The sequence below is a fragment of the Halichoeres trimaculatus genome, unplaced genomic scaffold (genome assembly GCF_033239565.1).
Source record: "Halichoeres trimaculatus isolate MK-OKI-2021-1 unplaced genomic scaffold, fHalTri1.1 fHalTri1_scaffold_3, whole genome shotgun sequence".
NCBI lineage: Eukaryota > Metazoa > Chordata > Actinopteri > Labriformes > Labridae > Halichoeres > Halichoeres trimaculatus.
In genome coordinates, this window is record NW_027437181.1 from 17,919,968 (window position 1) to 17,942,735 (window position 22,768).

Consider the following 22,768-nt stretch of genomic DNA (forward strand, 5'->3'; position numbering starts at 1 on the left):
GATATGTAATTCTAAGTTGTCTTACATATGAGAGTTACTGGCTTAAATTTAAAAAACAATTTGTCAAATTTAATCTAGACATATTAATTGCTTTATATTTATACCATGTACTGCCCTGTATGATATAAAAGTGCAGTAAATGAAGGTAGATTGCCTGCTATGTGGTACAGTGTGTCATAAAGTGGTGGGGTAATTGATAATACATTGTCCTTCCTGGAAATGATTTCCTGAATACGGGGTCATTTACTTGATAAAATCTCTAACTGTCGGCTGATCAGATGTTTTGACTTTGTTTTCTGTAGATTGGCATTTTGATTTGCTTTGTGAGGGTTTCTTCATGACATAAGCCTGGGTGTTTTCCTCCTCTGATGCACATGTGCACTCGGGGTAGATGTGGATGATCAGTGGGCCTACTTTTTGAACGATAACAACAGCCGTGGTCCTGCTGGGGGTGAGTTGGGGGATAGGACCTACCTGTTCTCTGGATATACAGGGTAACGAAGGTCTGCGAGGCATTTTACAGCTGCCATAATAGCTGCTCGACGTTTCCCCGAGTGAAACACAACTAGACCTTCTGCGAGGTCTAATCACGGGGACCTTTTCCTCCGCGGTGGAAATCCCACTCGGTGCTTCCCTCGTCGGGTAGTAACGGTCAAAACAGAGCCCCAACAGGGAGCCACAAACCCCCGCAAAGCAGGCGAAGAGCGGTCTCAGCAGGGCAGGCAGTCCGCTCAAACTTGTGAAAGACACCAGCCACACAACGCTGGCGAAAACCAGTATAAGAACACTGTGTTTGAGTTTCAAAGTGGGGATGAGTGTGAGCAGACCCACACATCCCAACACGAATAACAACCTGCCCACCATTTGCATCTGGTGTTGGTCCTCTCCCCATTGCAAAAACCGCAAAACCAAAAAATCCCCGAGGTAACACGATGCTGGCAGTGACAAGAGCCAACATTTGGTGCTCTCCCTCTTTTTCCTCCGCAGGTAAAACGTCAGAAAGAAGAAAGCACATCCTATGCTGAATAAAGGGCTGATGGACTGGGAGAAGCCCGACAAAAAAGTCCGCAAATCCCACAACGAGTCACTTTGCAAGCTCCTAGAAATGAGAAAAGAGACCGCGAAGATTACAAACGCGCCAACATACAAGGCAGAGACCTTCAACAGTTTTGAATTAAGTATGTCTTCGTTGCAAAACCTGCACACATTAAACAAAAATCCCCTCTGATGGTCCTGTTTAAGAGGGGTGACGCAGCTCTTCACATAGCCGTTCCTGAAGCCCTCTGAGCTGTTTACACTTCCAGCTCCGTCGTGGTGCCTTGTTTTACTGTGCAAAACCTCTCCTTCCTCCCGTGCAGCCATGGTACGACTGTAGCTCCTCGTATCCACGCTTAAGTTCCCCTCTTCCGATATTCACGCCGTGTTAACGCTCAACTACATGACAGCAAACGCACTCCATGGTCACTCAAACGTGCTCCAGCACTTGGACTAAAGAAAGAAGGTGAGATGTTGTTTTTACAGAAATAGGGCTCTCTGTCGCCTCCAAGAGGACACAACTCAGAACGCAGGGCATTGCAATGTGAACCAATCTTCAACTGCATCTGTACTGTAATATGATTGAAATACTTGAGGGTAAAGTGGGTGCAGAAACTTTTAAAAACTACATTTATATTGAGTATTAACTGTTTTGTTCTATAAAATTCCAGGTGTTTTATAAATTTCTATTCTACTTTTATTGTAGAGTGAAATTATTATCATTTGCTTCCTTTGGAACACCATAATATATCTCTGCGAATATATATATATATATATATATATATATATATATATATATATATATATATATATATATATATATATATATATATATATATATATATATTTTTTTTTTTTTTTTTTCCACTCACAAAGTTTAACACTTTCTGCAAGTTTGTACTATGACCTTATTAATGCTGTTAACTGTGCTGATGCTTGCTTGGCTTAATGAATCATATGTTTTGTATAGCTTTGCCTGGTTGCCTTTCTTCCTGTAAAGACAACTCTTCCTGATTAGTACTTTTTTAAAGTTGGAATTATCTGATTTAATTGACAATAATAAAGTTACAAGATTAAGATCAGATGTGCAAATTCAAGTGCCTTATTAGAGCGCACTTCCAATCTAACAGAAAACACCCAAAGCGATGCAATTTTCCAATAATGTGTAAGCTACTTGTAGGACATCAAGGTGCAAGTTGTTGTATTGCATACCCATGAGTAAAACAACTGAATTGTTTAGTGACTGAATGAAAGTGAATGCATTCATTATGGTTCATTCAAGTTTCCTCGCACCCACTACATCAATGAGACAAGGCTTCCACTAGGGGGTGTTAAATATCATTGAAATTATGTTATTTACTCTGGACTGTGAAAGAAGATTTCATGATTCGAGTCAGCATTTATAATGAGGAATTTTGAGGAATTCCATTTTGGTTTGTTGGGCAATACAGCTTACGCTCTGTCTCCTACTTCGGCTTCATCTCTACCTGTAACTTCTTTGGCTGATATTAATCTAAATGACTTAGTCAGCAGAAAGTCAGAATGAAGAGTTTGAAGAGTTCACAACATTGCTCTTGAGTTCTTTGACCTGCAGGGCCCTAAATCCAGTTCCTGCTCCAAGCTTATAATACTAAAGAAGAGGACATCAGGGTTTCAGGCAGCCCATGTATCACCAGGAGCAGGTAAGATGATAAGTAAAAGTATCTGTGCATACAATCATCATTTCCTGGTTTCAAATACCCAAAGGACACTGAGGCATATTAAGTCTCTTCAGGTTTTGGATCCTTCTTTGCTCATGCATACAGTCATATGAAAACTCAGACAGTGTAAGGTTCAACACCAGGAAACAATTGGGTGGAGAAACATGTTTGTTTGTACAGATGTGAAGTTCATTTAAATTGATATTTTAGTTTAAAACGTATTATTAAAAAAAAAAAAAAAGAAAAATGGAATTTCTATGAAAAAGTGAATTTGCTGTTAACAGTTGGCATCACCAGTAACTTTTTTTAATAATCAAATTAAACCTCATAAAATGTCTTGTTAAAAAAAACCTAAAGAGTATCATGAATCTGTCACCAGTGATGTGTTTCTATATGTGTCAGTTCACTGATTATTTGTGAAAGCTGCATTTTGACTCAATTTTTCCTCTCCCCTGCTACAGTACCTGCCCTTTGCAGCCTCTGTCAATGAAGCTCCCATACCAAAATCAGTATCAGCAGCCATCATACCACCTGATGATTTTTTTTTCCAAAATCACTGACTCCCATATAACACTGAACTATATAACTAAATGACACCTTCTCAACTGACACAACAATGGAGAATGAAGATATGATTATAAAAAAGTTTGAAATAAGTATTGTTTTCATATAAGTTTCAAGCCCTTATTTTAATGCGCAGAGATCTAAACTTATGGCTGGATGCAAGTCCAAGTAAGTGTTTGAATTGACACTGACTCTTAAATGCTACTTGATGCATTCATCTGTTTTGTTGTTCTCCCATCTCACCTTCATATGACCCACATACCTATAGCAGTTGTATCCTGAAGTCTTTCACTCCACACATGCAGCAAATTCAATAGAAATGCTGACACTTAGTGGACAAATGACACCAATGCAGCCTGATAAATCACCTGTTATGTTTTAGTAGTTCTATTATCTATTCAATGAGTAGGTCTTAATGTTTTTAAGGAGATTTCCTAAATTTCTTGTGTAGCCCTAGAAAAAGAAAACCTACCTTAAATTGGGTACAATTTACCTTGACTCTGAATGACCAAGTTCACGCAGAACCCCAGCACCAATGCTTCTCTTTGGCAGTTAGATGAATCTTTTGTTTCTTCATACAGAGATGTTAGGTCTGAGGAGGAATCATTCAACAAATGCAATTATCAAACAATGAAGATTTCTTACAAAAGAGATGTGGTGATTTTGTTAGGGCGTGATTAATTTTCGTACAACTCTTTTGACAGCAAAAAAGAACAACGACAATGACACTAAAGTGACATTTATAAAATGGGGTTTAAAAGTTATCACATCGACGGGCAATCGCCCCTTTTTTTTGATAAAAATTGAGATTTACTACAGTTTGGTGGCATTTAAATGCAGCAGTACTGTTTTGGCGCCAAACGGCGAGTAGTTGAGAAGACGGCTGCAGGCACTAGAGGATTTTTTTTTTATTTTTTTCAATTTCTTGTTTATACTCAAATAAAATTACTAGTTGAAACTAACAAACGTACCATTGTCAAGTAAAGTTTACCCAGGTCAAGCTAACAAGCGAACGAGGACTGTAGCTATCAGTATGTTTAGAGACAAGTCCGCCTGGTTTTCAAGCACTGTGCCTCAGGCCCGTCAAAGCTTTTGGAGTAAGTAACTTGAATTTATAGCTTATGCCTGAGCAGAGAAGCTGCCACAGGTCTCAGATTTTACTTTCATTCATACGTTTTTCACTCCGACATTTGGCGCCTTGGCTCTGGGTCATATGCTCATGACTTTCTTGTAGTAGAGGAGGGTGGGACCCTGGCTTGTTGGAGGAAGGCTGACTACCTTTTCAGTGAGGATGCTACATGTCCAGATACTCTGAGGTGAGAATATAATTACTGCTGTTGTCCAGCTGACCATTTATGAGTCATATTTCCGTTTTTTTCCCCACAAAAATACGAATCTCCATCTTCATTTCAGAATATTTGAAAGCAAGGATAGCCTTTTGAGTGAGGTGGTGGTTTTTCACAGCCTGTTTCTGTCTGTCTGTGAGATGCGTCAGAGTGTGAAGTCTGTGAGCATCGGTCACTATGTGCTGCCCCCAGCCTCAGTGCAGGAAGGTGAGGAGCTCTACATGCTTGTGAATTTTAGAAGAGAAATACTTGAATAATGAGACATTCAAAACTTCGGGGGTCCTTCATTAAACCTTGTTAGTAATTTTAAAGTCTTGTTTTCTTAACTGGAACTCACACAGCAGACTGGTTATCATTTCAGAGGTGAGAAAGGTGGTTGGGAGGTTGATTTGGGAGAGTGAAGATCAGCTGTCAGTTTACAGGTCAGTCCAACATAGAAATTAAATTATGTGTTTTACTGTTGAAAAATAAACTTTTATTTGTTTTAAAGTGTAGCTATCAGAATGGTGACAGTACATAAAGACACAAAAGGAATTTATTTAAGGTTTCCATTGTATTATTTTTTTTTAACTTTAACCCATTGAATAGTAAACCTGCTGATGGATTAAATCACCCTTTTCACTGTGTTAACAGTTCTGAGCCATCTGACATAGATTCCTCTAACAGTGAAGACCCTCAATGTGGTCATAATCCAGTCGGTAACAAGTTTACAGGTAAAGCATTTTAATAATTTCTTAATCTTTTTACAAGATGCTTGTGTGTCATTAAATTATATTAGATAGCTTACCTGCAAATTATTTCTAGTTTTTAAGAAATAGCAGAATATGTTTCTTCATGGCTGTAGTTTTGGTGAACAAAAACCTTTCTTCTGTTGACTTATTCACTGTAGGATACATCACCATGGACAAGCTGAAAAAATACTCTGGAGATCTGCATGATTACTATCCTGGATGTTTACAGTGCTCTAACTGTAAAGCTCTTTTCTGCTTACAGCAACATGAAAAAACACATTGAAAGAAAGCAACAAATTTTGTATGAAAGACAAGAAAGTAATAGCCGTCCTGTGACTCATGTTTGTAGATGTGATGCAAATAAAAGCAGATACAAAATGAACTATGTTAACATGGTGCATTTGTTTTCTTAGGTTCTACTCTGCTGCATCTGTATCTGCATGTTAATGTATCACCTTCTAAACTATTGGGTCAGATCATTATGTACTTACCACGTTTATTCAAATCAAAAAGATGACACGATGCTGTGCAGGGTTCGGCATGAATCTTTACGGATTTTACTATTGTGTACTAAGTGCCAGGGCCCCACAGTTTTCAATCTTCTGTTTTATAAGTTACCTCACACCTTACTTTCTGATCAGAAGTTATCCACTTAAAGACTCACTTCTTCTGTGTGAATGCTTGCAGAAACTTAGAGTTTTGTTCCTTTAACTGCTTGACTAGCCCAGCAATAAATAAAAATTGCATATCAGAAAATTTTGTAACCATGTGATCAATGCTTGTTCCCTTCTTGTCTTATTGGGCAGAGTTAAGGGGATCTACTCATAAAACAGTCATAAATTCATTGACGGTTCTGCAAAAATTAGCAATACAATACAATCAACAAGACTGATTGTTATGCTCACACTGACCCAGTACTTATTGATTCCAGTGTGATGAAATTGTAGATATTCTTTTAATGTTCAGGGCAAAATCAATTTAACTTAAACAATTAATGCAAAAGCTCTTCTCAATTCAGTCCCTGCTCCAATTCAATATGATTTGAGAGTTGTTTGTAAATTTATTCTACAGAAAGCCATGAAATGAACTTAAAGGAAAGTGGTTTCTGTTGTTGAAGTTAGAGTTTGGAATGATGCCAGTATACAGTTAAAAAAAAAAACTGTGATTCACTTTTATTTAAAGATTTTAAAAAAATGAAAAAGTTAATGATTTATCTGTTTCTTTATTTCCTGACTCTTTGACAGTCAGTGGCTTGTTGGATTTTTCTTTTCTTTAAGAAGGCTTGAAGAAGAAGCATTTCGCTTCTGCTTGTGCTTTTTCAGGCACAATTTATCATATGACTGTTGTATTGTATAAGTGTCTGTGGATATCTTAGTTATTTAAATGGCTACTGAACAAAAAACAAACAAAAAAAAAAAGGTATTAGTGACCGCGCAAACACAGCTGCCCAGATGTTTCTTCTCTGTGCCCCCTGGCAACATAAACCAGCCAGGGTAATGTTTCTTTCCACACGTTGAGTTTGCAGGATTTCCTCTAAAACTTGATGTAGGTTCCTGCAAAGATGCCAGAGACAGCGTTCAGTAGCTCAAACAATAATATTACGGATAGAACAACTAAACAAAACGTTTAATTTGAGTTTATTACATTATTATTATTATTATTATTATTATTATTATTATTATTATTATTATTATTATTATTATTATTATTATTATTAAACTGTTGTTTTTGATGACGTTGTGGTTTTTATTGTTGCTGTGTTTGAAAAGTTCTCTTGATTTTCTGGTCTGGTTTTGAAGCACTCGCGTTTGAACCTTCCGGCGCACCGTAGCTGTGATGTGGCTCAGAAAGTAATCTTCCACGTCACTCGGAAGTGGTGGAGGACCGAAGAGACGTCTCACCAAGCGGAGCGACTGCTGAGTTTCTCAGATGTGAATATCCATAACTGGATATCCAAAGATACTCAGGAGGATAGCGGTCGTGCAGTTTGGTAGGTTATTTTGATTGATACAAATAACCCTGAGCGTCGTTTTTTGTCTTTACCCGTGCTTACTGCTAACTGGCTAACGTTACTGTCCTCCATTTCATTGCTAACAGAAGCTACGCTGACATTAGCGAACATTCACTTCTTACTATATAATTGAACTTCAATTAAATGCTTCTAATAAGCTGAGGTGTCGACTGACTTGTAGTTATTGCGTTTAATCTGGTGTTTGTTAAACAGCTGTGTGTGCTAAAGCAGATACCAACATTGAAGCTACATCACCCGGTTAGCCGTAGAGCTGAATGAGGATATTACTGATGCGTGTCACTTTGCCCTCTTGTTTTCTTTGGAAGTGGCACTATTTGTATTGTTTCTGTGTCAGCTCTTTGTCATAGCTGTTTTACCAGTGTTTTACTATTATGTGCGACCAAATTACTCGATGGTCATAAGACCAGTGTCTTTCAACGGTGACATCTTTATGCTTCGTTGTATCTCTTATGACAGTTCATCAGTAATCTGGTGCTCCTCGTCATAAACTCAGTCATCTTTGTTTATATAGCAACTTTCATACATTATAACTGCAGCAGAGACAACATATAGCAGCAATGTGCGAAAAGAGTCCTGTAAAATACTGCAAGGTAAACGTAAAATCATAGAAATACGATCAATATCAAGATCACTGTACAGTAAGAAGATGACGTTCAGTTTTAGCTCCACCTCATAACTTTTCCCAATTTATGTCAACTTTTTTTTTATTTTTTTTTTTTTTTTACATTTACCACTATATCATTAGTATTGGCAAGAGCTTTATTAGTTGTATCTGCTGATATTTATGGTATGTGGCTGTCAAAGATTCTAATAATGGCCAAGCCGCAAATGGGCTGGTCATCTAGAGCAATCAATTTTAGATTACCAGCCAATTTTGATTTAGGCCCAAGACATCCCTGATTACAAGAACTGAGATATCCCCTTTTTTCTGAATTTTGGTGTTAAACCTTGTGTGTGTGGTTGTTTCTTTTTCTTTCTTTCTTTTTGTTTGTTCTTTTTTGTATGTAAGAATTTTCCAAGTTCATAAAGTGACATACATTACCTATACAGCAACTGCTATATACTGCAGGACAGGAAATAGCATGCAGCCAGGCTGCACATCAACTGTTTTTCTCACCAGCCACTGTGGCAAGTGGTTTGCCAAAGTTACTAACCACTGTGGCCACCCACACTTACATGAATCACAATCTTATTTGCTGTGAAATGCCATTTTTATTTGTTAATAGTTGACCATGGAAAGTATTCTTTTCTAATTGAGTTGTTTTGTGTGTTCCACAGGTATCATCCAGTGAGCGTCGTTTAGAGGAATTCATCTAAGTGGTGTCAAGAACAGCAGCAAAATGACGGCTGCAGAAAACGTTTGTTACACCCTGATCAATGTTACATCTGATTCAGAACCTCCCTCTGAAGTCAGCTTGAAAACTGACCTTGGTAAGTAGAATTGATGTTGATTTGCCATCCTGTTTTTAAAAAGTCTCGAGACCTGTCAGATGTGAGACTTCAATTTCTAGAGTCTATTTCTCAAACAAAACACAAAGAGTGTAATATGATATACAGTAGTCATAACATTGAAAAATCAAAGTCAAAAACCAAACACTGTTGGTTCTCAAATATTGCTTTGATTATGTTGTGTGATGCAAACCATGCTGACTAAAATATTAAAAACAACAAATCAAACACTTATCTCTTTTTCTCCAGAAAAGGGGGAGATCAAGGCAAAGACGGAAGCCCTGAAGAAGGTCATCATCATGATCCTTAATGGGGAGAAGCTGCCTGGACTGCTGATGACCATAATTCGCTTTGTGCTGCCACTCCAAGACCACACCATCAAGAAGCTGCTGCTGGTTTTCTGGGAGATTGTTCCAAAAACAACCCCAGATGGCAAGCTCCTTCAGGAGATGATCCTGGTCTGTGATGCCTACAGGAAGGTTGGTAAATTGTTGTGTACTGACAGTTCTTTTGTATATTTTCAGATAAGTTGTCCTTCTTTGGTAACATCCACACATCTTCGGGTCGAGCTAATAATTTTTTTCAGTTGTCAAATTCAGTGCATACCATAGACTGTATATAGAGTGGACAGCGTGGCTATGCCGTTTACTGTTGTACGGTCTTAAAGCCAAAATACACCCGTCAGAGGCACAGCCGGAGTCTGCGCAGTAGAGGCTATGAGGAACTTAGAGAGAATTTAAGTGGAGCAGGGTGACAAAAATAATATCTTTTTTTTTTTTTTTCCCTTCAATGGTCAAATCTCTTTTTGGCTCCCCCTCCCAACATCTTTTGCAGTCCCCGGAAAAAATACACAAGAGCGGCAGCTGTCAATCATTGTCAAACATGACGTGAGGCCCCATTTTTAACCCCTTGTAGCTAAAGAAAACAAAACTTTTCATAAGAAGAGGACCTGAATACAAAGAAGCCAAATGATATCTTTAGATCACTGCAACAATTGGATGTGAGAAACATTTCTGCGAGGCATATCAACCTCTTAAAGTTTGACCAGAGCCCATCTGGAATGGCTGAGGAAATGGATTTTTTTGACCTATACTGCAGCCAGTCATCAGGGGGAGCAGTTTCGTGGTGACCTCACTTCAAGCCAAGCAGGATGTCATCCATTTGTTTTACACTCTATGGTGCATACTATTTTTTTAATATGTAACTGAACAGAACTCAAATTCTCTTGTTTTGAACTTCAGGACCTGCAGCATCCCAATGAGTTCATCCGTGGCTCCACTCTGCGTTTCCTGTGCAAACTGAAGGAGTCTGAGTTGCTTGAGCCCCTCATGCCAGCGATCAGAGCCTGCCTGGAGCATCGTCACAGCTATGTTCGCCGCAACGCTGTCCTGGCCATTTACACCATCTACAGGTACAAACTGTGAACCAGTTCATGCTCAGTTTTCTCACCACAGGCATGCATATGTTTAAAACAACAACAACTGATTACTTTTGTTTTCTTTAGAAACTTCGAACATCTCATCCCAGATGCCCCAGAGTTGATTCATGATTTCTTGGTTAATGAGAAAGATGCCAGTTGTAAGAGAAATGCCTTCATGATGCTGATTCATGCAGATCAGGTTTGTTGAAAACTGTTCTTTTTTTGCCAATTTTATTCAAAGGTAAGAATCAAGAAAGCCTCATTTGCATCCTGCTAATGACTTCTTCACATTCTACAGGACCGAGCTTTGGATTACCTCAGCACGTGCATTGACCAAGTTCACACTTTTGGCGACATTCTCCAGCTGGTCATCGTGGAGCTGATTTACAAGGTGAGTTAGAGTTCCGGCCATGATGTAGCACAAAAGAAGTTTCCCTGAAGATCATCTTTGACGGCTGACCCATTGCTGTTCTTCTTTTCTCCTCTGTCTTAGGTCTGTCATGCTAACCCATCTGAGCGTGCTCGGTTCATCCGTTGCATCTACAACCTGCTGCAGTCTTCCAGTCCTGCCGTCAAATATGAAGCTGCTGGTACTCTTGTAACCCTCTCTAGTGCCCCGACTGCCATCAAGGTATATCACCAATGTTTATCGGTGTCCTTTTGAATCACTTGTAACTTTCATACCTGGTAGTATGGCAGTGTGTTCTGGCAGAGTAAACTCTGATTGACCTGAGTCTCTAACAATGTCTGTGCTTTATTGGTTTCCAGGCTGCTGCCCAGTGCTACATTGATTTGATTATCAAGGAGAGCGACAACAACGTGAAGCTGATTGTTCTAGACCGCCTGATTGAACTGAAAGAGCACCCCACTCATGAGCGTGTCCTTCAGGTACATTGTGTTGTGGTTGTTAACAACTACAAACAGTAGTCAGTCAAATTTTTAGCATTTGTCCTATATCAGCTAAAAAGAGCCAAATGTTTCAGTCTCAGTGACACTAAAATACCCTTCAAGTGAGTTTATTAATGACAATGATTGTTTCAGTTACTTTTGATAAATTAGAATTTAAAAAAAAGAAAATTTTCAATTTACACGAGTGCAGCTTGGATATAAAGGGGTTTAAAATGACAGGGCGAGATTAGAACCTGACTCTTGTACTTTTACGTTGAGACGTCAGTTTGCTGCATTTATGATTTATACTCTCTATTTAGACTTTAATGTGGTAACATGTGGCTCTTTTATCCAGGACCTTGTGATGGACATCCTGCGTGTTCTCACCACTCCTGACCTGGAGGTCAGGAAGAAGACCTTGCAGCTGGCGCTGGACCTTGTGTCATCTCGTAATGTAGAGGAGGTCAGTGGCATGTATAGTTTATGTTTTTAACTGTTGTTTTCATGCTGAAGATTGGACCTGGATTTTCTCTGGGGAATGTTCTGCAATTTTGTCAATGGTGTATTTCTCTTCAGCTGGTGATAGTTTTGAAGAAAGAGGTGATCAAGACCAACAACGTAACAGAACATGAAGACACGGATAAATACAGGCAGCTGTTGGTGCGCACTCTCCACTCATGCAGTGTGCGCTTCCCTGACATGGCAGCAAATGTCATTCCTGTGGTGAGTTTCATGTTTTTCAAGCACACTGAGACAAGTATACTGCTGAAATTTGGATCTCTTTATGAGAAACCCGTATTGTGGTTTTAAATCATAAATTCTGTAAATAATTCAATCTTAAGACCTCGCTTTGTGTTTGGTTTTACAGCTAATGGAATTCCTAAGTGACACTAATGAGGCAGCTGCTGCTGATGTGCTGGAATTTGTACGAGAGGCAATTCAGAGATTTGACAATTTAAGACCACTCGTCATTGAGAAGATGCTGGAAGTCTTTCATGCCATCAAAACTGTCAAGTAAGGTTCTTATGCAAATCAAAGGAAATGTTTGCGTTGTCTACCCAGACTGTGTCAAACTGTCAGAGCTAATTTGATTTTGATAGATAAGTCAATCATTAACTAAATACTAAATGATACATAACAGCTTGTCAAATAAAAAGTAGTGGAAATGTCAAGTTCCTCTTTAAAATCCATTGTTTTATAGACTGTACTCTGTCCCAGTATATTCATACAAGAGCGTGTAGGATTGTGAATTTCGATCACATTTGTCAACATTTTCATATGCCAGGATCTACAGAGGAGCTTTGTGGATCTTGGGTGAATACTGCAGCACCAAGGAAGACATACAAAGCGTGATGACAGAAGTACGCAGGTCCTTGGGAGAGGTATGATTTCTTTTTTGTTGTCAGAGCTTTGCAGGCTTAGTCATATTGCCAACAGGGACCTAACATCTTCCCCTTGCTTGATCAGATCCCGATTGTAGAAAACGAGATAAAGAAGGAGACCGGAGAGGTGAAACCGGAGGACGAAGTTAGCGCGGCTCCAGCCCAGAAGCTGGTGACAGAGATGGGCACATATGTGACGCAGAGTGCCCTCAGCTCATCCAGGCCGTCCAAGAAAGAGGAGGACAGGTAAAATCAGGATTCTGTCTAATTGTAAAATTAGATTGATTGTAACGAGTTTTGACCTCTTAGCACTTAGCTCTCTTCTAACTTAAGTTGGATTTTTGTTGTTTCAGACCTCCACTCAGAGGCTTCCTTATGGACGGAGACTTCTATGTGGCAGCTTCCCTGGCCACCACGCTCACCAAAGTGGCCTTGCGCTATGTTGCTATTGTTCAAGATAAAAAGAAACAAAATGTAAGTTATTGGTAGACACCAGCTTTATGAAAAACTGTGAGGTAACATGTTCATCTTATCCCTGCTGTCCCTCTCAGTCTTTCGTTGCAGAAGCCATGCTGATCATGGTCACTGTGCTGCACCTGGGCAAGTCCTCTCTGCCCAAGAAACCAATTACAGACGATGATGTGGACCGCATCTCGCTGTGCCTCAAGGTGCTGTCAGAGTGCTCACCACTTATGAATGACATTTTTAACAAGGAGTGCCGCAAATCCCTGTCACATATGCTGACCGTCAGACTGGAAGAGGAGAAGCTGTCACAGAAGGTAATGACCGACTCCCCGGAGGGATGAACTCATATTTAACCTGCTGACAGTCAAGTACAGCTGAGACGTCAGCTCAGAGAACAGATTATTGGTGTTGATTGCATATATTGGTCCAAGCTCTCTTTCATTCAGTTCTATATCACTTGTTGTAACCGTTCATAAACTAAAACGTTTTTGTTTTAAGATTTTAAAAGCTATTTTTCAACATAGTTTAAAAACATAAGCTGTGTCGTACTACGATAATAACCATATGTGTTTCTTCTGACCACAGAAAGAGTCTGAGAAACGGAATGTCACGGTGCAGGCAGACGACCCCATCTCCTTTATGCAGCTGACGGCCAAAAATGAAATGACATCCAAGGAGGACCAGTTCCAGCTCAGTCTGCTGGCTGCCATGGGCAACACCCAGAGGAAGGAGGCTGCTGATCCCCTGGCTTCAAAACTCAACAAGGTACACAGCAACTCCTGCAGAGACCACAGTGTGTGGAAGAGATTTTGGGCCAAAAATACTTCCTGTGCTTGGAGATGAAAAGTCATTTATTTGGAAATTTTCCCTTACATTATTTAGCTATGATGGGAAAATAAAGACTTCAGAGTGATATTTGTCATGAGGATTTTGCATTTTTGGTGTAGTTGAGGGATTAAATCCTTGTAATGTTATGTACATTTTCTTTCTTTCTTTTTTCCTTCTTTCAGTCTTTGTTAATTTATTTATTATCCAGGTTATGACCAGCATGAACATTTTAGATCCCTTACTAAATATTTTAGCACAGCTGTGTTTAACTGATGATTAAAAGTGTCTTCCTTGTGTTTGACCCAGGTGACCCAGCTGACAGGCTTCTCAGACCCAGTTTATGCAGAAGCCTATGTTCACGTCAACCAGTATGACATTGTGCTGGATGTGCTGGTTGTTAACCAAACAAGTGACACTCTGCAGAACTGCACCCTTGAGCTAGCTACCCTAGGTGAGTCTAGTTTATTCTGCAGCTCACCTCCTTCCACCATACTTTGCTCATCTTAAGTGTTGCTGATTCAGTAGCCTACATTCATATTTTTCTTCGACTCCCTTCTGTAGGTGATCTCAAGTTGGTTGAGAAGCCTTCACCTCTCACTCTTGCTCCTCATGATTTTGCAAACATTAAGGCAAACGTCAAGGTGGCTTCTACTGAGAACGGCATTATATTTGGTAACATTGGTAAGAGATTTGTTGTCTTTATATCTGAGTACGTGTTGTTTGTTTCTATCTGTTCTCAGGGCATGTTTTCTGATCTGATGAAATGTGTGATTCTGTCTTCCCAGTTTACGATGTGTCTGGGGCTGCTAGCGACAGAAACTGCGTCGTCCTCAGTGACATCCACATCGACATCATGGACTACATCCAGCCAGCCTCCTGCACTGATGCAGAGTTCAGACAGATGTGGGCAGAATTTGAGTGGGAAAATAAGGTAAGATTTCCTAAAGAAATAACAGTTTCGGCCATTCTAGTCAAACATGCAATTAAGGTCTGCTGTTCTCCAGTTGTCACATTCCTCTTCGAAATTAACCACATGTGCAAACTTTCTTTCTTGTAGGTGACAGTAAACACCAACATCACTGATCTGAATGATTACCTTCAGCATATCCTCAAGTCCACCAACATGAAGTGTCTGACTCCTGAGAAGGTTTGTATTTGCCATCACATACAGCAAAACAAAACAGTAAGAGGTTTTAAAACTGATGTAGACTCTCAGAGGAGTCAAAGAGGTGGTTTATACTCCCAGCGTTCATTTATGTTATGAAGTAAAGTAGGTTTAGGTGTGGTCTAAATATAACTGTAGGTTTCATACTGTATTTATGTAACTCTGTCCAGGTCTTCACCTCAACAATACTCTGTTGATGTTATATAATAGTCTCAACTCTTTGCTTTTTGTGTACACACCAGGCTCTGTCTGGCTTTTGCGGATTCATGGCTGCCAACCTTTATGCTCGTTCTATCTTTGGAGAAGACGCTCTGGCTAATGTCAGCATCGAGAAGCCCATCCACCTGGGGCCAGACGCACCTGTCAACGGACACATACGCATCAGAGCCAAAAGTCAGGTGGGTCACAGCTGCTACACGCTGCAGCCTAAAGCATCTGAGGAGTAATGTTGTTGGATGCAGTTTGTAGGGCAGTGCCACAAAATCATGTTGTGGAGGGAAAGAACAACGAAAGTAGCATTTAATGTTGTGCTCCTGTGAAGCATAATGCTCTTATCAGCATGGACAGCCTGTAATGATAAATCCTTCCTCCTTCATTTCACAGGGGATGGCGCTGAGCCTTGGTGACAAGATCAACCTTTCCCAAAAGAAGACAAATGTCTGAACCACCTGATCCCTCTGACTATGTAAAGTTGCCTGCTGTTTCTCTTGTATCGCTCATCATTATACAGCTTCCTCTGCACAGAAAATTAAGAGCTCTATACATTCAGTTGCTTCTCTGCTTTTTTTATTTTACTGTCTAAAATACATCTCAAAAATGTTTTTCTCTGTCTGGTCAACTATCAATAAACGTATGTATTAAGAGAATGAGAAAACTTTGCCACATGGATTTTTTGTTGATTTTACATGTTTTTAAGTTTATTTTGACACTTTCCTCTTTACATTTAGTCTTTATGGTTCAAATAATTTGATTTCTGAAATAAAGGCATTAATGTAGATGGTTGTCAGGTTGTCATCTTTACTGACTTTTTTTCTTACCTGTACTTACATATATAGATTAACAGAGAAAGGGTATCATGGATTACAAGATCTTGTGTGTATCTAGAAGCATAAGAAGCAAAATATTGAATTGACTATTCACAAAACAACTTTTGGTTGAAGTTTGCTATCTGATCCTGTTAAAAAAAAACACTTTGCTGAACATTTGTAATGACGGTGGATGTTTAAGATGTGATTTCAGAGAGAATTGTCACTGCTCCTTTAAGTGAGGCGACTTCTGCCTGGAGCTCGTGCTGGGTCCAGCTCCATTGCTCTGGGCTCTAATTAGAATTCCTCAGATGCTTTAAGTGTGATATGCTGCACAGTGTGAAACTGACTGGAATTTGTTCTGTCACTAACCCCAAATTGACAGTGACATTATGACACCTCCAAATTACAGATGCATACAAATTGTTGGTAGGGGCACAGTTTCTTTAAACCTTTAGTATGATATATTGCAGTGATTTGAAAAGCACTCTCAAAGCCATCTGCAGCTTTTAATGTCACTGTTGTAATGAGATGGAGATGGATTATGGCTGGCACAGACCTACACATTCCCCTTGCCCTCCTGTTTATAATTTATGAGTAAAGGGACATTTCTGGGATATTGCCAGATTAAAAGGTCACCGCCCTGGTCATACATTTACAATATCTGTGAAATCTGTCTCCTCAGGGGGTTAGATAAAGGCTGGAAAGTGGCTTTGAGGTCAGAGATTCAGCTGTGAAAATAAACAGTTGGCTCACTGAAGCCAGTGTCACAGCCAAACTGTAGTGCACATTGTTTTAGTGTTTGGATTCGGGGTAAAAATTACTCACAATTAGAAAAAACACAGCTAAATTCCAACACCTGAGGTATAAGCTTTGGTACTCGATTAATTTATGGTAATTTCACTTCGAATGGGGCTAGAGTCAAAGCAATTTATATTTTCCATCACTCTGTTTTACTTGGTGTGTCTGGAAACAGATTTCTGCTTTATTGATTTTATTAACCTAGTCTGTGCTTAACCTAATGTGCAATAATACAGCAGTTATTATTTTTGACTAAATATATGTATTTTAAACTGAAACATCTGAATATGTGTAGTTGAAAGGCATTACCAACCTTGAACAGAAAATTCAAGCAGATGGCACTGAAACTTTGGCTAAAGCACTGGAGAATGGAGGATGCAATGAGTGAGGTTTAAGTATTAATATTTGACATTTTGCATTATGCTTGTACAGACGTGGATGAAACATCAGGAGCACAGTTTAAGGACCAGTCTTATTCTTTTGGCACTAGATGGCGCCACAGGTGGCAGGGCAGACTTGAAATTCTGCACAGCCTTGTCTATCTTGTTAAGGGATTAAAATAAACGTGGTAAACACATTTGTAGCTGTTAAATCTGTAATATTCGGAACAGATACAATAAAAATGTTCTTTTGGGGGGTAATAAATTTATTTCTACCTAAAATTGAGGTAATATTTCTATTTCAATGTACAAGACAAAGTGCTTTATGTCAGACTTTTTATGATGTGGATGAATGGTACAATACAGTAAAGGGGACAAGGGTGATTTTCACATTTATATACCAAAGTATGCTCTTTCCAAGCATTGAGGAAACAATGTGGTAAATCTAATGGTGGAATTTCACAATGAGGCAGAAACTGTTCTGTAACCTCAAAACACGGCCTATTTGTCACAGCGGAAAAATTATACCTGCATCAAAGAGACAGGAAATAGAAAACGAACATCATAAAAAAATCACAAGAGGCACATTTTAAAATAACAACAAGAGGGAATATATCTGAATGCTCATCCAAGCTTGTCAGTTGTATATTTTACTGACATGGTGATGAAAGTAGTTAAGCAAAACACGTCTTTATTTTCTGAATGGATGGCTAACAACAGTCAGTGGGAAAACTTGCCTACAGTCTCAAAAATGTAGTGAACATCAGGGTCCGACTTCAGGCCTTTGCTATCACTTCATAATTGTTTGTAGTTACAGAATGCAGGCTTTGCTTTTGTTTGTGGGGAGGAATGTGGCTGCAGGGGAGTTTGATATTAGTCTGAGGACAGCTCTGCAGAGTGGGGTTAATGCGGAGTATGTGTATGTGGTTGTGAGTTTATGTGTGTGTTGTAGAGGGGGAGGGTGGGGGGTAGAGGCAGTCAAACGCAGCCTGTAGAAGGGCCCCTAGCGCCAGACATTAGTACTGGCCTGGCTGCTCACTCCTACTTTCGGAACCACAGCTTGAACATCGCAGTGCTCTATCGAGGCTGAAACACGGTCAGGCGTATGGACAGGCGCCCGTAGCTTCGGGACCCCCGTATCTATCCGTGCACTGAACGGACTACACCGGCCGACGAGTCATTTCATCAGCGTATCTCTCTGGGCTGGTTTTCTTCTGCTCTCCGCTGCAGGGCCTCTTCAGTTTAAAGGAAAAAGTGGGTGTTTGCTGCTCACTGGTGTTCCGGCAGCGGCGGCGGCGGCGGCGAAGTGTCCTCGATGGCAGGCTGGAAGGACGGCTCGGTGCAGGAGAAGTATCGGCTGGTTGTGGTCGGAGGTGGCGGTGTCGGGAAATCAGCCCTCACTATCCAGTTTATCCAGGTCAGTAGCAGCGTCCACCCTCTCCTTGAATTTAGCCCCTTGCTCTGATTTTGAAGCTTATCCGAAAACACAGTGAAAGATTGGTTGAGGGGCAGGCCGGAGACGGGAACCCCGGAGTCTGTCTTCTTCTTCGCTACTTTGTCGAGGCCTGCAACTATTTATCGAAGGAGCCTTATTTTATGAATAAACGAGGAAGAAAAAGAAGAAGCTGTCACTTTAACACGCCGATTTGAGTGAGATCCACTTCCACTTTGCAGTTCATAGCCGCTAGTCAAAAGAGAAAGAAAAGTGGGTCCACGGAGCTGAAGAGTTGTCCTATTTATGAACTTTGTTGCAGAGCTTTTGCAGAACGGATGCTCAGTTGTTAGACCGCAAGAATAAGTTTGTCAGGGTAAAAACAGAGGGGAAATGTATTGAAGCTTTAAAAAGAGAGAGGACGAAGATGCACATACACATTTGTGGAGCCCTGATGCTGTCAGAGAAAGTAGCCCTACAATGAAGGTATCAAATATGACTAAAATATGTTCACTTTTTCCAGAAAGCCTGCATGAGCTTGAATACTGCAAAAATAAGCAGCAGAATAAGAAAACTCACCGATAGATGATTAACTTTGTTTTTTTTTGTTAAGATCTCGACTAAGTGAAGCATTTGGAGTTAATATAAAACTTTATTTTCTGCCTGTCAGTCATGCACTTTTGTTGCAGTTGATCTGAAAAAGTAGAAAAAAAAAGAGGCATGTAAACACTTCACCCCTCATCTACCCCTGGTTGCATTCCAGCACACTGCAGACATACTCTGCCTAGTGTTGACCTTCCAGGCTTTCATAATGGTCATTTAGGCAAGGGCTCCTTTCCGGAAAGCCCACACACACACACATGCACACACACTCACAGCGTATAAAGAGATGACAAACTTTGCCCTTTGCCTTGTGTGTTTCCCCCTGGTGTCACTGTGTTACTGACCAGACTGCAGGCAGCTGCATGTCTCCACACTCTCAGACAACAGTGGGCTGGCACACGTTTCAGAGTGGGGGTTAAAAGCTTTCTAGTGTGTGTGTGTGTGTGTTTTCAGGGGGGTTGTGTCTAATGAGGGTTCAAAAAGCTTATTAACTGCATACCAAGAAAAAAGGGATCAGATAGCCGTGGCACAGATTTTTGATGTAGCCTACTGACCCCCCTGACCTGGAGCAGAGAAGCATCTAGAGCTGAAGCCGAAACACACTGTAGCTTTTTCACATATAATACACCAGTGGTAACACTAAGATAACACTAATGTTATAGTTGTGAACTTTCTCTTGGTGGTGTAAAATCAGCTTATTTTGTTGCAAATTACACCAAAATTAGGTTAAAGATTGTTCATGTTAATGGACAGAAAATAACTTAAAATCTGCACTGAAAGCAACGCTTTGCATATCTTCTATAGGTTATTTTTTCTAGGATATAACATTTAAGTTGATTTACCTTAATAAGAGAGAATAAGCAACATAGCACTGAATGAAATTAAAAGTCTCCAGAGGTCTTCACATTAATTATTGAGTAATTCAAATGCTATTCCTGAATTACTTAAGCATGTTTTTTTTTTCTCTGCTGGGTGAGTGAGTTCATCTCGAACGGTTACTGTTTCTTGGACTGTATTATAAAGCTGCTTGCATCTTGCTATAAGATTTAATCTGATAAGCAAACAGAAGAGAAATTCAATGTATATTTCCATTTTTATACAGGATTCATTTGGGACTGGGCTTGAAAATCCACATCTTATGTTGTGTGCACTTGATAGTTAATTTCTTTTCACATTTATCTGCTGGCATGTCAGGTGTCCTTTAAGCAGTCATAATAAAGATGTTGACAGCAGGAGCAGGCACCTACAGCCTCATAAGAAGTTTCTAGAAGTTGCCTGCCAGAAGGGGGGAAGCCCTAACAGCTGTTTTTGAAGTGGAGGCTTCCCCCAGAACTTTAGGTTTAGTGTTGTGGGAGTTAGTGAGTATGGAGGGTGGGGGGTCTGAGTCACCCTGGGTGGGTTAATGGTCATGGACCATGTGGAATTTGGCCCTTTAGCAGAGGAAGTCCCCTCCACCGCTACTCTGAAGGCCTTCTAGATTTTGTATGGAAAAATATGACCTGCATCCTGAATCACTGGAGCTACGTGTGTGTGTGTGTGTGTGTGTGTGTGTATGAATGTGTTAGTGGAAAGCTTGACATGGTGTGAGATTTAGTGTTATGGGTTTTGCCAGAAAAAAATTAAGTACTTGATGTTATTTTCAACAAGTATTATTGCACTATTACTTTTATTATATCTGCTATTAAATGTAACACACTTTCCAGTTAAGACCAGGCCCCTTGAAACTACTCATTTAGCTAAAAAGAAGTGCCACCACAAGGGTCAAAAGTCTGTTTACAGCACAGAAAAGCTAGGCGAGTTTTGTGATTGTTAAACAGATGCTCTTGTAATGCCCAGCTTACAAACAGACATGGATTTTTATAAATGGAAAAATAAGATTTAGCCTTGATTTAAATGGAATCAACCCTAAAGAACACCTGAGTTTTGGTGATGCACATCTTGTTTGGAATTATGCAAACCATTTTTTAATTGAACAGAAAATAACAAACTCTTTTATGCTGTTTGAATCCCTGCATGCTCCTTTTTTGATACGTCACAGATACCTGTGGATTTAGCTCTTGTGATTTCAGATCTTCTGCAGGGCAAAGTGTTTGACAACTAAAAGAAATGGACCTCTGTGCTGAAGTAAGGAATCCCAGTGATTCAGATCATAAAAGATGATGTCGCTTGCAGTAACAGTGTGGCAGGTCTTTGGGAGCTGCTGACCACCCTGATGCCAGGCAGTTGACTCAAGCTGAAATAGCACTGAGATGACATAACATTGAGTCATCTGACAAAAGTTGTGGTACACAGTGTGTCGTTTAATGTGACGTCCGTGAGGGAGGAAGTGTCCCAAGTGAGGGAAAACATGACTCACAGCGGCCATGTGAAGACTGCGTGTGGAGTGAAGTGTGTCTGTTGGTTTGTTTTTAACCCACAAATAGTGACATCAAACACAGCTTTATTTAGACAGAACCACTCCAGAAGTCACTCGTATGAGATGACTCTATAATGAGATGTTGTGTGATTGCTATCTTAATAGCACGGGGCTGCTGAGCTAACATGCATGATAATATTAGTGCTGTGTCAGCCTTTGGCACGGGAGACTCATGCTAGAGAGCACAACTTCTTGAAAGACCATATACAGAAAATATTTCCAAACTTCTGCTTGTTTTCCAACTGAAGCACACGTGTGACCTTCTCATTTCTGTCTCTTGTACTCCTACACTGTTCACACATAGTTCTCATATTTTCTAACATGGCTTTGATTCCCTATATATGAGGTCATTTGAGAGGAATGTAGCCATAAGTAGCAATTCAAAAAATACATGTGGATTTTAAAAGCAGCCCTGCTTGGGCATGTGGAGACAAGGTGTTGTAATGATAGCAGTGCTGGAGCTGAGCATGGAGTGGGCGCCATGTCATGAGCATTTCTCAGAAACAGCCACAAGTGGTTAAAGAAAGTGTTTGCTGCAGAGCTTTTGAGCATGTTCGTTTATGATTTTCGCTTTCTTGCTTGTCATACTTCACACACACACACACTTACTTTTTGAAGTCAGGCTGTTTTCTAACTTTCTTATATCTGACAAACCATACCACCGAGTGCACACATTTTCATTTTTATTCAAGAAGCTTGTGACTTGTTTTTGTTGTTGAAAAATCAACCAAATGACATAAAGCTCTTCATAAGTGTGGGTTTTGCAGCTGTGGCAGGTGGGCCTGGTGTGTTTGTGTGTGGGCTTGTGAGTGCAGGTGATGAGAATGTTTTGTTTGTTTAGCTCTGCTGGAGGCTCACCTGTTGATTTCTCACAGAGGAAAGCCACAATTAGAGCAGATAAGCCTTTGAATAATTATAAAGTCAAAATACATGGGGTGCCAGTTTAGCACCGCTGCTACTGGTAGAGTAGGTGCCCACTGTAGAGAGGCTGCACGCCATCCATTCCTGGTACAGGCAGGGTGCGTGTCATTCCTCCAAAACCAACCAAAAAGTAGCATTAAAAAATATGCGTATATTCAAATCTATAGTCAACACGTCTTGTGTTA

The 22,768-nt window shown here is 40.0% G+C and overlaps 4 protein-coding genes across 6 annotated transcripts in view; 3 read left to right on the forward strand and 1 right to left on the reverse strand.

Annotated features, from left to right (window-relative positions):
• The window catches only part of pde3b (phosphodiesterase 3B), a 43,948-nt gene extending 42,447 nt beyond the window's left edge, over positions 1–1,501 (reverse strand). For both annotated transcript variants that reach the window (XM_074666549.1, XM_074666548.1), the window contains exon 1: positions 475–1,501. In XM_074666549.1, coding sequence (XP_074522650.1) covers positions 475–1,362 — 888 coding nt within the window. In that variant the 5' untranslated portion in view covers positions 1,363–1,501. The remainder of the gene's footprint in view (positions 1–474) is intronic.
• Positions 1,502–4,147: 2,646 nt separating this feature from the next.
• Positions 4,148–6,096, forward strand: terb2 (telomere repeat binding bouquet formation protein 2). Of its 2 annotated transcripts, none has more exons than XM_074667053.1 (6): positions 4,148–4,396; positions 4,534–4,615; positions 4,713–4,852; positions 5,007–5,067; positions 5,279–5,358; positions 5,535–6,096. In XM_074667053.1, exons 1-6 carry the CDS (start codon positions 4,333–4,335, stop codon positions 5,657–5,659), a joined length of 552 nt encoding a protein of 183 aa, XP_074523154.1. In that variant the 5' UTR covers positions 4,148–4,332; the 3' UTR covers positions 5,660–6,096. The 2 variants fall into 2 exon arrangements, with proteins under 2 accessions (XP_074523154.1, XP_074523155.1); XM_074667054.1 differs by having other exon boundaries at positions 4,537–4,615.
• A 1,116-nt stretch (positions 6,097–7,212) lies between these two features.
• On the forward strand, positions 7,213–15,918 carry copb1 (COPI coat complex subunit beta 1). The gene is made up of 22 exons (XM_074667133.1): positions 7,213–7,366; positions 8,687–8,839; positions 9,107–9,336; positions 10,099–10,268; positions 10,362–10,476; positions 10,576–10,668; positions 10,771–10,908; positions 11,046–11,165; positions 11,521–11,628; positions 11,742–11,888; positions 12,034–12,179; positions 12,451–12,547; positions 12,633–12,793; positions 12,901–13,021; positions 13,099–13,326; positions 13,598–13,777; positions 14,147–14,291; positions 14,402–14,521; positions 14,626–14,771; positions 14,898–14,987; positions 15,248–15,403; positions 15,609–15,918. Exons 2-22 carry the CDS (start codon positions 8,749–8,751, stop codon positions 15,666–15,668), a joined length of 2,862 nt encoding a protein of 953 aa, XP_074523234.1. The 5' UTR covers positions 7,213–7,366; positions 8,687–8,748; the 3' UTR covers positions 15,669–15,918.
• Positions 15,919–18,219: 2,301 nt separating this feature from the next.
• rras2 (RAS related 2) overlaps positions 18,220–22,768 on the forward strand; it is a 29,775-nt gene continuing 25,226 nt past the window's right edge. Inside the window, exon 1 of the mRNA XM_074667317.1 lies at positions 18,220–18,628. Within this exon, the coding sequence (XP_074523418.1) occupies positions 18,527–18,628 (102 nt within the window). The 5' untranslated portion in view covers positions 18,220–18,526. The remainder of the gene's footprint in view (positions 18,629–22,768) is intronic.